Here is a 17459-nt window from a genome sequence, read left to right as displayed (position 1 = left end):
AACCCCAGCTATTATCATTAAAAATATTGATCTTTAAGCCAAGAGGGGACATAATCAAGTGGCAATTATTCTCAAAATAGCATATGATTCACAAATGTATATGTAAAAAGACAAAGAAGGATTATCATATTCTGTGCCTCACACCTTGGCTTTCTTTTCCATTCTTTAGCCCTGGGAGATTATAGTTTTTTAGGAGCTCCGTTATCCAAAGATTAGCTTGAAATGAGCATACCTGTACGTGTTTTGAGCATATGTCATTGTGGAGTAATCAGTAACTCTAGTGCATGTTTTAAAAATTATAATAGCAAGTCTTCTTTTGAAGAAAAAGTGTTTAACCCTGACTATAATATATGACAAGATAAGGTGGACCAAGAAAGAAATATGCTTCAAACACTCTATATAAGTACGTTGGAGCCTCACAATAAATAAAAATTTGTTTTCTTAAGTGGGAACAAATAAATAGCATAGCATTGCCTTTGAAGACTGCTTTATTTATAGTATAGTGGCAAGATACTACTGAGAGGAAAACAATATAATTAATATACAAATTGAATTAGGTAGGAGAGGAAAAGCTATGCTGTTTGAATAGCAGAGAAAAAGGAAGAGTTGAAGGGATGTTGACTTTTTTCAATGCTTACAAGTGTGAGTGTTGCGTATGTGGTTTCTCAGCATGTTTTAGTTGATGTATGGAAGGGAAAGAAAAGGTAGAGGAAAAATCTACCTAGTAACATTTTCTGGTTTGTGCAGTTGGAACAATGAAGGTAAGTATATTTCTATAACGGTCTCAATAGAATAAAGCCAGTGTGTGATCAACATGCTCAGAAATAAGGACCCGTATTTGCCACAGAACTATTGCTTTTTATTTGGCACAGGTGGTGGAATCACATAGACCTTTCCGCAGATAGGCCAGCGAATACTCATGAACCTTGCACAGGCTGAGTGATCATAGCAGGGTCTCAGCTTGATCTCAAGAAAACAAAGAACAAAAATAGCACAAACATTGTTCTCAAGAGGCACATAAATAAGGCTCATAGACAGATTAGATTCAGCAGTCTTACTCTGGTAAAAATTAAAATTCTCATAACAAATCTTTCACTGAATTTTTCCTTCCAAATCTAGGCCCTTTAATCTATTTATCCTCTACAGCTCTTTCTTCGTGCCTGTGGCTGAGTGGGCTTTGATGATGAAAAGAACACAATAAGATTAACTTTTTAATGCTCAAGCAGAATTGGAAGACCAGGAGTTTGCTAAATAGAGCAAAATAGCCTCAACCAGTTATTGTCACTAATATTCATACGGCCAGATCTGCACGAGCTGGTTGATGCAGGATTCAGTTGACTGAAATTATCTATTAATGGGACTTCTCAGTTCCTGACTATGCCATACAGCAAATCAGCTTTGCTCTATACTAGTAATTTGGTTTTCCTTTCAATTCTGCAAGAAGTGGAAATGCAAACGCAGATCCCATTGGGGGTTTGGAGATGCATATTTCAGGAATTGACTTTCTTTCACTACTCTGGCATTCAAAATTATCTTTGCCATGCTCATGATTGCCCATTTTATTACCACTTTTCAAAACTGTGTCCATGGCGCTGCTTCCTTGCCATTTTGCAGCTGGTTTTCTCCTACTACTCAATCTGTGTCTCTTCTCTTCCTACCCACATCCACCTTCCCTATAGCTCTGTAGATTGTGGCAGGATCCCATGCTCTTTTTTGTAGAAATTGAATCAACAGAATTATATTCTGTGAAGAAGATTCTTGCTCAAGTTGTGAAGTAAATTAACTGCATTTAGAACTGCCTAGACCAACTGTGTGGAAAACAAAAGCAAAAACACAAAGCAACCACATGAGGACTTGCATTTCTCAAGAGGAAAGATAGAAAAGCCATTTCTTCAAGCCCCAACAAACCATTCATTTTTCCCTTGCCCTCATAAAAGCCTGCATGAGACTGATCTCTCTAAAATGCACCACACACTCTTCACAAAGCCCTACTCCCCACTCTACCCAGGCTTCTTTGGGTTATGCTACAGGGATGTAGTGGTAGCAAGTTTCGATGAGTCCTCTGTCTGTAGATTCCCACATCTCTCTGGGCCTGAAACAGGGCATCTTTTCCAAGCTTCCGAAACATCAACTCCTACCCCTACCATGACTCTACAAAGATTTGGAATCAAACCATCCTCCTTGTTCAGCTGGGGCATGGAATCCCAGTGGGAACTCTGAGCATTTAAGCCCTCTTTATGCTGGGTTGTACACTGGAAATCCCAGGGCAGCCCAGGTAATTGATTTAATTGTTCTGGAGAATGATCAAGGAGCAGGGGTATTTGATAGCTCTCTAGGTGATTCTAACGTGCAGCAATGACTATGATGGTACAAACATAAGGCAGGATTTGCTATCCCAGGGTTGACCTCTCCCTTCTTGATTTCTGATCTGAGGCTTATTGCCTGCACACGTCATTCTGTTCACACTCTGATAGCAGGGACCTTCTTCTTATGTTGACATTTCTCTTGAGATAACTACTGCAGTCAAAAAATAGAATAGGAGACTGTGAAGAATCCAGAGAAAGCAAAGGCTTAAAGAAATCATAGTGAAAATAATAAATATTAGCCAGCCAAACAACCAATTTACTGATACCCTAATCTCAGGCAATTCCTTTGCTGGTGGTAGACTATATTGAAATAGTAGTTACTGCATATATATGATATATTAGAATATTAAAAATAAACTAGCCTATAATCCCAGCACTTTGGGAGGCCAAAGTGGGAGGCCAAGGTGGGAGGATCGTTTGAGGCCAGGAGTTAGAGACCAGCCTGGGCAACATAGCAAAACCCCATCTCAACAAAAGAAAAAATATTTTTTAATTAGCCAAGCATGGTGGCATGTGCTTGTAGTCCCAGCTACTCAGGAGGCTGAGGTTGAAGGATGGCTTGAGCCCAGGAGTTCAAAGCCACAGTAAGCCATGATCACACCACCGCACTCCAGCCTGGGAGACAGAGTGAGACGCTGTCTCAAAAAAAATTTTCTAATAAAATAAATGATAGAATGATATAAATTAACTGAAGGAAAATATGTTAAAACATTAAAAGTAAATAAAACAATCATAACAAAAATAAAGGATTTTTTAAAATTTATTAGATTGATACACCAATAATTAATTAAGACTGAAACTTTACTTCATTGTAATGTTTTTTGCAATCTTTCATTAAAAATTTATTTTCATAGGGTGATGCAACCTATACATCTAACGTGTCTTGGGTTTGTATCTTTGATATTTCTGTACCAATAATACTGTTTCGTGAAAGACAGGGCTTTATTTAATTATAAAGTGAAAAACCTTATTAAATAATGTAGTAAAACTGCCTGTAGTCTTTTAGATCTTAACATAACTAAACCACTGTGTGGACTTTTCCTGGGATTGAAGGTGTGCCCATAAAATATAATCAGACTGTCTTCCGTGTTCTACTAACGTGAATCACATTACATTATAGCCAAACACTGTAACTCTCAACCTCTGCTAGTCCCAAATGAAGCTGATGGTAATTGCTAACTGTCTGCTGAGGCATGATCATAAAGTTTCAGTCACAGTCCTTTTGCAACTTGTAAGAAGCCATTTCAGCTTCTTTCTGCAGAATCTATTGGTATATGAGTTATACTGCTAATGCGTAGAGGGATTCACTCCTCCCTCCCCTGTGAGAACATGGTAGGCCATTCCAGTACAACATCATAAAGGGAAACTCATTCCCAATCCACACTGTGAAGACACAGGCAGACATTCTACCTGTGTCTTTTGCAGAACATCTTCTTGGGGAAATGGTGCAGTCTGTATAGTGTGTCCATTCAGCTGGGTTCTTTTACTTTGCTGAAAAAAACTAAGTACACTAATCTTCCTGGTGACTTGGCAGGTGGTTAGAAACATTAACACGTAGAGGGTGCCCTGGCCCTTTTTCTCAGGAAGTCAGGGCCTCGGTGGATAGTGCAGATATCCATTAGTAAGACTGAGTTGCAAGCACAGATCCAATTGCTTTTAAAAAATCATATGTAACAAACCTGCACATTGTGCACATGTACCCTAAAACCCTAAAGTATAAAAAAAAAAAAAAAAATCATCATTGGTTTCTTTTCTTTCTAAGATTCATTTTACTCATTTTCCAAGATAGGATTTGTAGGAATAGCATTTACCCCAATTATTCAAGTACCAATACCACAAATTTTCTTCTTAATAGTATCATGGGCCTTCTGTTTCTATAAACCTATTTGTTCCTATAGAACCTATTTTCAATTTCATTTAGAAAATAAATGTACACTCACAGATATATCCTTCACTCCTTTAAAGTGAAATAAATTGGGGTTGCTTTGGGGAAAAAGGAGTGCTGCTGTTCTCATCACAAGGCCCTGAGTTGTTCAGGAAGTGGCACCTAGACCCTTTCCCCCAAAGACAAAAGGTCACAGCAAGAGTTTCCTCCATACTTAATTAGGTGATCTCAAAAAGTATTTGATGTTAATAAAGATGTAAAATACAGATCTTTTGACATAATGGAATTTTATATTTTCTTTGATCAGAGGGAGTGCACATCTAGGGAAAGTTGAAATAGAAGAGACATTTTTCTATCGCCCCTTCTATCTGAAGGCTCATATTAGCTTAACAATATAAAAACAGGTCTTTTTGTATAGTTACATAAAATAGAATTCTCAAGTGTTTAGGCAATATATTCTAATATGCTAATTAAATTAACTCTATTTTCAAATTGCTATAATGAAATGGCAAGCCACAAAATTTTAACTTCTTAGATTTTGCTAGTTTGTCAGTATCAAGGAAAGATATAACAACAAAAGAAATCATTCATGTTATAGACTCATTATGCTTGTAGAACTTAGTGAAATCTGCAAAATGCTTTTTCCACATAGTTACTTTTATGAAAATGGGTGCTTTGTGTTAGTACTTGACAGAAGATATTATTAGCTCTTTCTGCTTCTTCTGGGTCTGTATTTCTCAAAATAAACCCATCTTCATGTGTCTTTGAAAATGATTGGATTGAGTCAAGCTTCTCTATTCTTTTTGATGTTCATTTAGTTATTAATTTGCATAATTACAAACAAATTATCATGCTAAAAAAAAACTGGAAGAACACAAGCCTTAAGAAAAGTAAGAGGCATTAAGAAATTCTGTCCTTACAGCCATGCTATTGTAGACGTGTGTTAGGGCAACTTCATTTTTGCCTAGCTTCTTCACAGATCTTAACGACACAGAATAAGGAATAAGGTTACATCTTCTAGGGGCTTTTTCCTGGACTTGTTCTTTATCCTTCGCTCCTGGGTATCTACTTAGGCATGGAAAGGAGGAAATTGTTCACATCTTCAGGAACGAGTGGAGGCCACTTCATTTCTCACTCTTTGAGAAGGACAGTACACCTTATGTACCTACCACTAGATGAATACCAGATGGGGAGCCAAGAGCTCAGTCAAACTTGCTTACCCTTAGGTGAATATCAGTGCCCTCTAGAGATATTGGTACAACATTCTGTAGCATTTGAAATTTATTCTTTTTCCTCAGAGTACAGATTACAATAATCTAATAGCAATTCAACATATAGCAGTGTTTAAAAACATTGGGAGAGATTGTTGGAACTTCAATTAAGTCAATACTTTAGGCTGGGGTTCATTTTGTGAATCTTTTACCATAAACACTTTGTATCATCATTCTAACACTGTAAACAAATACCCCCCCATCATAGTTTCTTTTTTGTTGTTGTTTTTGAGATCAAGAAAGAAGTTTTCATTTCTTCCCTGAATTCCTTTTCCTTCCCTTCCTCAAAATGTGGGCCTTTCATTTCTACATAAGGGCTTATGATAATAAGAAATAGTACCATCAAGTCTATATGCTAAGTACCTCACAAATGCATGTTGAATGCATCACTTATTGACTTTAAGTGTTAAAAATATTAATTCAAAATATCTTGTCGATGGGATTCTAGTTAGTATACTATATTCACGATATATCTTTGATATTTTAAAAACTTGCATAGCATTCTTCCCTAAACCACTTTTACTGGTTAAATTCATTTGAAATCAACATGTAGAATGCTAGCACGGAAGAACCTTAAAGAAGTTTGACGTTATTCAACTGTAAAGGGCCTTGTACTTTACTTTTCCCGAGACTTAACAACACTTGATCAAAGGTAGCCCTTCCTGTCTCCTTCAGTGCTCCCTCAGCCTCTGTCCCAGCAGTTTACCAGCGAAGATATTGAGACTGAAATTAGTTATGACTTATTTACATGATTTCTTACTTGAACCAATAATGAATTTTGGCCATAACCCAACAGTCCTACCACGCCAATCTCTTTTCACTCCCCTAGTTGCTCGTAGATACATTCATTAGTGCAATTACAAATTATTACCTTTTCAGTGTTCCTCATTTTCCTTGTTTTAAAGAAAACACAAGTTACCATTTTTTGTCATAATTAATCATTGCCCTGTGATGCCATGTTTGTGCAGATAACCTTGCAATGCTTACATCCAAGCCAGATCTGTTTTATTAATTTTCTTCCTTCTTATTTGGATTTTATGTAAGGATTTAAAATGTCATCTCTCCCAGTGAAAAGGACTGATGGCCATAAAGACTCAGAGGGACAGTGAAAGAGGGAGGGAGGTCTGTATAATTCAGTATAACAGCAACTCTTTATGATACCCTTAACAGGAAAACTGCACTGTCTCAAAGTCTTCCTACATGTCCTTGTAACATCTCATGGAACATACGTTACCAAAAAATAAGCCCAAATCAGTTTTTTTAGTAAGATTTGGATAGTGCTTTCTACTATATTATGTATTGTCAAAAATGAGTGGCACCCCTTTTCTTGTGCTTTTAACTGGTTTCCATTTGGTTAAGAAGATCTCAGTATTCATAAATCTGGTTAAGAAGATCTCAGTATTCATAAATAATATTTCTTAGGAAGGCTAATGGACAGTTTTCTTTTTTTTATATTAAAACCATTTTCTATTCTACCACCCAATGAGGTAGAACCAGCCACCAATGAGAGAAACTGCAAATACCATATACTCACTCTCCTAGCTTTCCTAATGTCTAGGATCCAGGTGTGCAAACAAGACTATACTGATCACCTCCTTCTCAGGCTTTGCATAAGAGGTTAGTGATATGAGAAGCAGGGACCATAGATAATCAATTTTGGTGATGGCTGGTGGCAGGAGATTACTCCAATTTCAAGAAATTTATAAGTATTTCAGAAGCAACATCCAGTACACACTATTGATAGCATTATCAGTGAATGTGTCTGGGGCTGGTGGCAGCAACCAGGGTAAGTTTACCAGATGTCTCTGCAACTATATTCTGTACGGTTACTGGATACAAACCCTCCGAGTTTTATTCTCCAGTTTCCTGGAGATTTCTTGAGATGCACTCTCCACCCCTGCCACCCAATGCCTCTTCAATAAATTCTCTTTTCTGTTTAAATCAGTCAGACTCCAATTCTTGAAACTGGGAGCGGTGACTGATATAAAGATAAATTATCTACAAATCTTAATGTTTTTACTGTCAAAATGGGAATCATACAACAGTATCTTTTAGGCAAAGAAGAATCGTGGAAAGAATTGTGTAATAGATTAAATAATTATAAACTGTTCACTAAGTATGAGTTCGTGAAAGATGAAATGTAAATAAATTGGATAGGTGATCACAAGCCTGCTCTCTGGCTATATCTCTACAGAATATTTCCACGTGTCAGGAGCCAGAATGGTTTGGAAGTGTCACAATACATACAGGCTCCTTTTTCCTTCTCTCTTTGAGTAACCCCCTAAATCTACACCTTCTCTGGTGGAGAAAAAAAAATGTACATATTGGGAGATTTGCTTCTTCTTTAGTTTCTGGACTTAATACAACGAAATTCTCTGGTAAAATTCACTGATGTGGCTGAACTTTAGTTTTACTCAGTCTTTTGGAGGGCCTTGCTTACTACCAAATCCTGAATTACTAGGAAAATGTCTGACACAAGTGTGCAATAAATATTTGTTAAGTAAAGATACCAAACACTTTGGTATTTGTAGCACTTGTGAGCCAGGTTTTTAAAAAATATTCTAACTTATTTCTTCACAACAACCTTCTGAGATAGGCAGATATTATTTGGTTTTTTGACCAAGAAATGGATGCATGGGAGGTCTAAGTAACTTTTCCAAGAAAAGTGAGCAAATATGATACTAACCCAGGAAGGCTGACTCTAGAGGCTGGGCCTTAGATTTATTTACTTTTCTAAGCAGCTGATAATCATTAGGCACCCACCATATGTCAGGCACAAAAGATTCAATTATGTATATGACATTATTTTGCACTCAAGGAGCTGACTCTATTAGAGAGACAGATTGAGAACAAATAATTACAAGTGCAATGTGTCCAATTCTATGATAGAAAATATAAATGAGGCTCATTGGAACCCCAGGAAGTTGTGATAAAATTTAGTTCAGGTGAAAGATGGTCAAGAAAGACATCTGATGAGGGAGAATGCTTCAGGTGAAACCTGAAATAATTTTTCATGCATATAGAATACATTCTAGGCAAAGGGACAATTTTTGTAAAAGGTAAAACGGCATGATATATTTGTGAGTGTAGTGAGGAATAATTGAGGCATAAAGCTGGAGATTTTGTCAAAGGCCAGATAATAAACAAAATTTTATGTCATGTTAAAGAATTTTTACTTTCTTCTAAGGCAATCAAGAGCCATTGAAGCAATTTAAACAGGAGAGTAAGATGAATAGATATGTCTTTAACAAAGATTATTCTGGCTGTATAAGATTGAAACAAAGCAAGTTAAGGTGAAATGGAAGAAGATAAATTAGGAGACTACTGAAATAGTCCAGATTAAATATATGAGGACTTAAATGGGTCTGAAGTTCTAGGGTAAAGAGGGCACAGACTCAAGGGTCATTTAAATAGCAATAGATAGCATCGGTAGGACATAGAAATCAGTTGGATATTGGTGAGGAAGGGATGGTAATCAAGAGGTAGGGTTCTGTTTCTCGATTTTCGTTGGTATTAGTTAGCATAGGACACATGTTACCTCTGTTTTTCTTTTTCTTTAGAATATTTTATTCTTTTTGTAAACTTTTTATCTGTAATTTCACTTCCCTGTAAGACTCTAAGTTTCAGCCTCTTGTTGGACATTTATGTTTATTTATATCCTAGTGTCTCTGGTTTTAAGATGCTTTGTGTCTCTGTTGGATTGAAATATTATATACATATATATCTTTAATATATATCTACACAAAACTTCTGAAATGCATTCTTTATTGTGAATTGAATGTCTTTATGTAAGCTGCATTTTTAGTTTGTAAAATAAATATTGTTATTTATGTGACTAATATGTTTGATGACTCAGTTGAGAGTGCATCTTTTATATGTTCTTTTTATGAATCTTCAGCATTTTGGGCCTCTGGAATACAGCTCTATAAATAATACTTTTAGAGCAGGAGCAGACAGTCAGAGTTCTAGCAGCCAAAACTAGCATTGCTTATTCAGAATCCTCCCTTTTTTGACAGCAAAATTTTGTACTTTTAAACCAATTATTTTCTTTATTAAAAATGATTCTTTGCTCTTTCTAGCTAAATATCACCAAAGCATAATTGTTTTGAGTCAAAGAAGAGTTAAAATTAATGGAATGATAACACATCTCTCAGAAATTTATGCAATAAATCTGCATAATTCATGCTTTGGTATATATTTGGCATTCTTGTTTCAAGGGAATTTCAAGCTAACTGAGCCTTTTTATATCATTAATTATATATATATACACACATATATTGCATAGATAGAGATATTATCACAGAAATGTATTAAACAATACTGACAATGCCTAGCCCAATGCCATTGAGATAGCCAATGTTCAATAACTGTTGTCTGAATAAATAAATGCAAGAGTGAAGCTCTACAAGGTCACTCTTATTTAAAAATTTAGTGCTTTCAAAGAAAAAAGTCACTACATCAAAATGTTTTGAATGTTTTAACATTATCAGTTTAAGAGCTAATAATCCAACTAGCATACTCCCATAACTTTAGGCAGAGTTACTATTGAATTAAGTAAAACTGGAGCTTTACTTCTGAGTATATTGAGTCACACAAAGAATTAGGACTTGGAATTGCCTTAACTCTTCTTTTCCCTTAATGTTATTTTCCTATTTTTATAAATAAAAAATGAGGATAAATAATTGTCTTTCAGTGTCATCATAAATATCTCAACATAGTTATTCAATGTCGTAGTAATTCTGCCCAGTGCATCCCACTGCAGTTTCTACATGATCCTTGACAACATGTCAAATCCGTTAACTCAGTGAATAACAATTCACAAAAAACGTAGAAACTAGTTTGTTTAGCATCATGAATATCTTTTTCTTTTCCTATGTTGAAAGAATCCTTACCTCTGTGTATGTGTTTGCTCTCTTTGTATACAGATTTTTTATTTTAGTTTCGGGAGGGTACATGTGCATGTTTGTTACATGGATATATTGCATAATGGTGGGATCCGGGCTTCTAGTGTATTTATTGCTTTCTTGGTACAGACTTCTCCTCGCTCTGATGGTGTCAGCTACCCTTTACAGTATCACAGCACTGCACATATTTTTCCATAGATGTTCTGATCACATCTATGAACATCTGTGAAGAGACTCCTCTTTCTGAGTGCACTTTGTGAAGCGATTGATATATTATTGCTAGTGTCAAAGGGATGACCAACCAAAATGACAACAACAAAAAAATTAGTTTACGTGGAAGAATTTGGAATCTCAATTTTGAAAGCAGATTAAAAAGTATAAAATTTTCACACTACTAAAAAAAGTGACTACTGTATTTGCCCATGTATTTACTCCTTGACATTTTATTGGATATCTACTGTGTGCCTGGAAGCTAATCATTGGGATTTGAGGATGCATGTGATAGATACAGTTCGGTTAAAGGAGAGGATCATATTAGCAAATGACGACTATGAAATGTGATAGGTAGATAATACAGATGTGTGCTCATATCACAGGAATAGAAAAAGCAAGAATAGTGCACCCCGTATAGAAGTCAGGAAAGGTTTCAAAAAGAAAGTAATTTTTGAGCTAAGTCTTTAAGAGGGTATGATGAATGTGGAAAAGCCTTTACATAAAGCTCACACCTTAGAGATGTCAAGTTGCATATTGTAATTTTTAAGAGAAAATTAATAAAAATAAAAAGAGAAACCTCAGGGCAAAAGGAAAAAATTCAGTGTTTGAATTTTAATATATCTAAATCCAGACAAACACAATGGTCACCCACAAATTGTTATGCTCGTCACCTAAAAGAAAAAATGAACTGATTATTCTTTCAAAGCTTGAATCCACTGACATTTTTGCTCAGATAAACAGCCTCTTTTTGGTATTGTTTATGTCTGTTTGACAAAGATGGAAATAATATTAACATATCATAACTTTTTCTAGTTTTATTAGAAATGAGATTAGTAAAAATGCCGTATTACTGGCATTGAACATGAACTTCTGTTTTTTCCACTCTAGTGAGACAGTTACCATCTACTATTCTGCCAATCTTTCCCCATGTGTTTTTCTATTGGATATACTTCCAAGAATCACAATAATAGTGAGTCGCCATAAAAAAAAAAGTTTTTTTAAAGCCTGTCCTTTTTCCTTACTCACTGCACTAGAATGAGTTTGCAATTTTATTGGGAAATTTACAATGTCTTTCCCTATAATTATATAAGAATGAAAAGTTGAATAGGCAGGATACGAACTGCTTCCTGTGCAGGAGAAATCTCCTTAGAAGATGTGCATATCAACAATAGATTTTTGTGATGTAGTTGGTTATACATAAGCTGACATCAGACTGATGTGAGCTATGCAAACACCATAGGATTGTCTTGCTGTTGTACTGCATTTTCTTTTTTAGATTTCAAAGTTAGAGCATATAGATTATCTCTTTTTCTTTCCTTTAATGCCTCATGAGATGAAAGACCTGAGTTTAAGTGTGATTTCATGATTTTCCCAAGATTACAACATACCTAGTAAAGGAGACAGTTAGGACTAATCTCCCATTCCTGACTACTGGTTAATTGACCTGTGAACAAAATAGCATTTGTCTCTTGCAGACTGGTCTATATTTAAATTTAATTTTCAGCAACCGATTTTATGAATTATTGGTGTGAATTTATGCATGGTGACCCGACCAGAGTTGTTTATAGCATTTTATTTAATTTGATTTCTGCCTGAGCATTACGATGATCCAGCTTTCTACCTAACCCTATGCTCTATAGACACCAACAATTAGAAAGTCAGATTTTAAATCCAAACTAAACTAGTTGCAAAATATGAAACAGTAAATGGTAGAAACAAAAGCTTGGGATATTTTAAGGAATATTTTATGTAAGTTACAGCAACCAGGGGGCAGTAAAATTGATGCATTGATGCTAACATACCAAACTAGTGTGGCAATTACAGTTCTATTTGGAAATAGCACATAAATGCTGAAGTAGAAACTTACGACTTTAAACAAAATTATGTACATTTGTACTGTTTATTTTGTGTCATCTCCTACAAGAAAATATATTTACAGATGATAGGCATAGATTGTTTTTACTCAAGTAGATACACATTAACTATAAGTGTTTGTCCCAGAAAATAACTTTTAAAATATATGTCAAAATTACATTTATTTACAGTTTTCCTATTCCAAATATTTTGCATTTTTCTCAACACAGAGATTTATGTCACTAACTCTACTCTTTCGGATTGGTGGCAGGTATCTGAAACTCAAATTTCCATGGGTACCAGACAAGTCTTGTTGCTTTTTTTTTTAAGTCATCTTGCTCTTAAATATTAGCAAATGATAGTGATGGTGGCCAACGAAAAGGTATATGCCCAACTAAAAGCCAGACTCTGCCATGTTAGAATATGAACACAGTGTTACCATGTCTTCAGAGTTTTTAAAAGCAGAAAGAATTTTTTATTTTTGTAGATGTTACCTAATTCGAAACTTTAAAATCACTGTGTGGGCCAAATAAAGCACATCCCCAGGGCTCAGCGGACATGTAGGCCTCTAGGCGGAGACATGATTCTATAGAAATGATCACGGTGCCCCTTATAGGGACCTCGGTTCTGATCAGGTGCACATTCTCCTTTGCTACTTCACTGTCTGTTTAATTGGTACTTCCTATTTCTCAGTGTGTGCATCAGAAAGCCATAGAATATTCCCATTATATGCCTAATAGATGGAAAGACTTGTCACAGATGTAAAGAGCTGTTATTAGTGCCCATGCATTTTTTTTATATCTGCAGTTATCAATGATTGTTATTGCTCTCTCCAGCATAATACTATTGGTAGCCTCAAATAAAACTTGATTATGCAAGGCATCTTTTTATATGGAATTCTGATTCTTTGAACTTGAAGGAATGAGTGTGGATTATTCATTTTCTATGCTCCTTCTCAAGAAACTAAAGCACTTTGTTCACTGTTCTAATCTCAGTTTTGAGAACATTCCTCGCAAGTAGGTGTTTGAATAGAATTAATGTATCAATGAAAGTTTGCTATCTTATTCATGTATGCATTCCTCACTTATTCGTTATGTAAACTTTTCCTTAGCACAAACTGTGTGTTAAACATGTTATCAAATATCATTTGAAATATGTGGATTATTAACTACGCCTAGGAAGCATTCTGCTTGGAAAAAAAATTACAATGGTCTTCAATTTAACGAGATACAATCTACATTTAAAAGTGTAAGTCCATATTTTGTCTTTGGTTTTTTGTAGGACTGCTAGGAAGGCCTCAACTTTTTTTTCTTAATTCTCCTTCCTAGAAAAGCATAAGATCAGATTTTACTATAACATCTCTAACTACATGACTAACTGCTCCTTGGTTGATGAGATTTTAAACTCTGTATACCAAATACCCTTGAGGGAAAAAGTCTCATACATCTACTGGCATTAATTTTATACTAATTATTAGTTTAAGATATTGGGATTTGCTAGTATAAAGTTTTTTAACTTATAGCAAAAAACGTTTTAGTATACTATTTTAATTAATAATGATAATATACCCTTGCTCACTTGACTATTCTATTCTAAGACAAATTTTTAAAAGTCAAATCTCAAAAATAGTATTTATTATTCATTTGGATATCAAGATAAAAGTGAAGTCCCACCTTCAGGCACATTCAAAAACATGTTATTGTAAAGAGTCATCTGTCTGTATCCTTATTTTTGGATGTTAAGATTTTTAGCAGTATGCTAACTGCTTCATCATATCAATCAATCGATCAATCATATACTTGTCAGAATTATAAAAGCAGGACTGGATCACCAAAATTAATAGGAGCTCCAAGTTTGCAATTCATTCAGGTTCAACTGTTCTAACTTAACCAAAATTAAGAGTAGTTCCACATGTGAAGATAGGAGACATAAACCAGCATAATAATTTATATTGGTTACATTTAATGGTTATATTCTTCAACTGAACTCTGGATATGTCATCATACTGGATGGCCAATTTGAAGACTAGTAGGTCTTTTTGTAACATAAAAATGTGGCTTGTAAACAACAACAAAAAATACATATATATTTTTTCAGGCTCATCTTTCTCATACTGGGTAAGACATCATTAACACTTCTGCTTGCTAAGGGTAGCAGGCAGAATAATGGTCTCCAGATATAACTATGTCCCAATCCCCAGAATTTGTGAATACACTAAATTACATGGCAAAGGAGAATTAAGTTGTAGATGGAATTAAGGCTGCCAATTAGACGAGTTTATGACAATGAAATAATATTTGCTTATCTAGGTTGGTCCAAAGTAATCATAAGGGTCCTTAAAAGTGAAAGACAGTATCAGATAGATGGAAGTATGAGAAGTTCTCAGTCTGATAGAGGCAAGGGCTGTTAGCCCAGGAAAGTGGGCAGCCTCTAGAAGCTGCAAAAGGCAAGGGAATCGATTGTCCCCTCCAGCCTGCAGAACAGAATGCACACTTTCTGATACCTGCCGACACCCAGGAAGACTCATTCAGGGCTTCTGACCTATAGAAGTATAAGATCCTAAGGTTATGCCATTTTAAGCCACTAAACTTGTGGTAATCTGTTATAGCAGCCAAGAAAACTAATATACTAAAGAATCTCATTTTTTTTCAGAAATTGTCACTGAAATTGCACAAATAAAAAAAGTTAAAATTTTTACTTTTCTTAAGGCATTGTCTGTCTGTCTGTTTGCTTTCAGGAGGCAATTCATAGCAGCCAGGTTGGCACTTCAAGAAGCGGCCAGGAAATGGCAAGAAATGAAGAAGAAGGGTCCAAAGTACAGAAAATTGATGTTCATGGAACAGAAATGGTAATTATTTAGAAAGGCAGTACTTTCAAACAGTTTCCAGGACTGTATGGAAATTATGACTTTGTTGTAAGCATTTGCATTTATTGTCACTCATGTATCTAGTATCAATACCTATCAGTGTTTCTTTCTCCACTTTCAAGTTGGAATTCTTTTAAAAGTAAAATAGGGTCAGGCGCAGTGGCTTACACCTGTAATCCCAACACTTTGGGATGCCGAGGCAGGCAGATCATGAGGTCAGGTGTTCTAGAGCAGTGTGGCCAACATGGTGAAACCCTGTCTCTACTAAAAATACAAAAAAACTTAGCCAAGTATGCTGGTATGTGCCTGTAATTCCAGCTACTCAGGAGGCTGAGGCAGGAGAATCACATGAACCCGGGGGGCGGAGGTTGCAGTGAGCCGAGTTCGCGCCGTTGCACTCCAGCCCGGGTGACAGTGTGAGACTCCTTCTCAATAAATCAATAAATAAATGTAAAATAGGCACCCTATAAAAGTATGATTGCTCTTTGGATGTCAATTCAAATATATTCTTTTATAAGCGAATCTATCTATTAAAATAAATGATAGCAGCTTAATTAGCATCTCTCAATGGACACTAAAGTCTTGGGTGAAAATCACTGTAAAATGAAGAGTATTATTTGTAGTACTAAAATAATTGACTTCTTATAAACAATTTATTTTCAAATTATCTTTAAATACAGGTCTCTCATCTTGAAAAGCACACCGAGGAAATAAACCAAGCATCTCAGTTTCATCAATATGTTCAAGAAACAGGTAAGAGTCTGGTATTATTCGTTCCATTACTCCGTTCTCCTATTGATGTGTTTGGTTTTGAACGGATGACTTCCAAAGCACAATCCTCCCCTCTGAGTAACTTTAGTAACTATGACTCATGGTTCCAGGGAGAGCTGAGTAGTATTTCTACAAATAATTAGATTTTGCCTGTGGTCATAGGTGCAATAAGTTTCTAAAATAGTTTATTGGCCATCAGTCCTGTGATATATCCATTCTAAACCCTAAAGCTAACCACCTCTGAATTCCTTTTTGCCTCAGGGACCTACAGTAAAACTTGATGTTTATCAAGCTCCCTGAGAATAGAGTTGTTATCTAGACTGAATTAATTTTAATAACAGATTTAAGTACTATTAAGTCCAGCTCTCCAACCTGTAGATATGAGATTAGACTACAGCCAAATTTCTGCAAGTTTGCACAAGACTGGACATAGTTTGCCTTGTCTGTAAAAATGGAATGGGTTTTGCTACCCTGAAGAGCTAAAAAAAAACATTTAAGCCAACTGTGACCAAAACTTTACTTGATTACATGACTATATCTTTATTTTGGTTTTGTTGCTTAAGGAAGTAGGTCTTCTGAAATTCCTTTTCTTGTTTTATACATTTTATTATTTTTTCGTGAGCATAAAAGTAGAATATACTTGTAGAAAATTTGGAAAATCCAGAGGTAACCAACATTTTTCTTCCTTTTCTTGTTTTATACATTTTATTATTTTTTCCTGAGCATAAAAGTAGAACATACTTATAGAAAATTTGGAAAATCCAGAGATAACCAACATTTTTCTTCCTGTATTGTCTTACTATAGTTCTTCCTATATTCCTAAATTACATAATGAAATAATGCCATATGTATGCTTGTACCTTGAATCTTTTTACTTAATGTGCACTGTGAGAAGTTTCCCATAGCGTTATAATTTTATCTTTGTTAATTTCTGTAGAGACAGTGTCTGGCTATGTTGCCCAGGCTGGTCTCACACCCTTGGGCTCAAGTAATCTTCGCACCTCAGTCTCCCAAAGTATTGGGATTACAGGCATGAGCCACCATGCCCAGCAATAATTTCTTCTTAAACATAATTTTTAGTAATTACATAGTATCCCTGGTGTGTTTTTCTGTTTGTAGTCATTGATACACCTGAGGATGAAGAGATTCCAAAGGTTTCGACTAAGTTGTTAAAAGAGCAGTTTGAAAAGTCTGCCCAGGAAAAGATCCTTTATTCTGACAAAGAGATGACAACCCCAGCCAAGCAGATTAAGGTAAAGTCATTTCTTTACACAGAAACATATTAAGTGTAAGACCAAGCTTAAATGTATAACATTTTCAAATTATTGA

The 17459-nt window shown here is 35.3% G+C and overlaps 1 protein-coding gene across 3 annotated transcripts in view; it reads left to right on the top strand.

Moving 5' to 3' along the window:
* The window catches only part of XIRP2 (xin actin binding repeat containing 2), a 370218-nt gene that overhangs the window by 331710 nt on the left and 21049 nt on the right, over positions 1-17459 (top strand). For all 3 annotated transcript variants that reach the window (XM_055291905.2, XM_055291906.2, XM_063609435.1), the window contains 3 exons: positions 15231-15341; positions 16040-16112; positions 17250-17383. In XM_055291905.2, coding sequence (XP_055147880.1) covers positions 15231-15341; positions 16040-16112; positions 17250-17383 — 318 coding nt within the window. The remainder of the gene's footprint in view (positions 1-15230; positions 15342-16039; positions 16113-17249; positions 17384-17459) is intronic.

This window comes from Symphalangus syndactylus, chromosome 9, assembly GCF_028878055.3.
Source record: "Symphalangus syndactylus isolate Jambi chromosome 9, NHGRI_mSymSyn1-v2.1_pri, whole genome shotgun sequence".
Classification (NCBI taxonomy): Eukaryota; Metazoa; Chordata; class Mammalia; order Primates; family Hylobatidae; genus Symphalangus; species Symphalangus syndactylus.
This window is presented reverse-complemented; position numbering and strand designations above follow the sequence as displayed.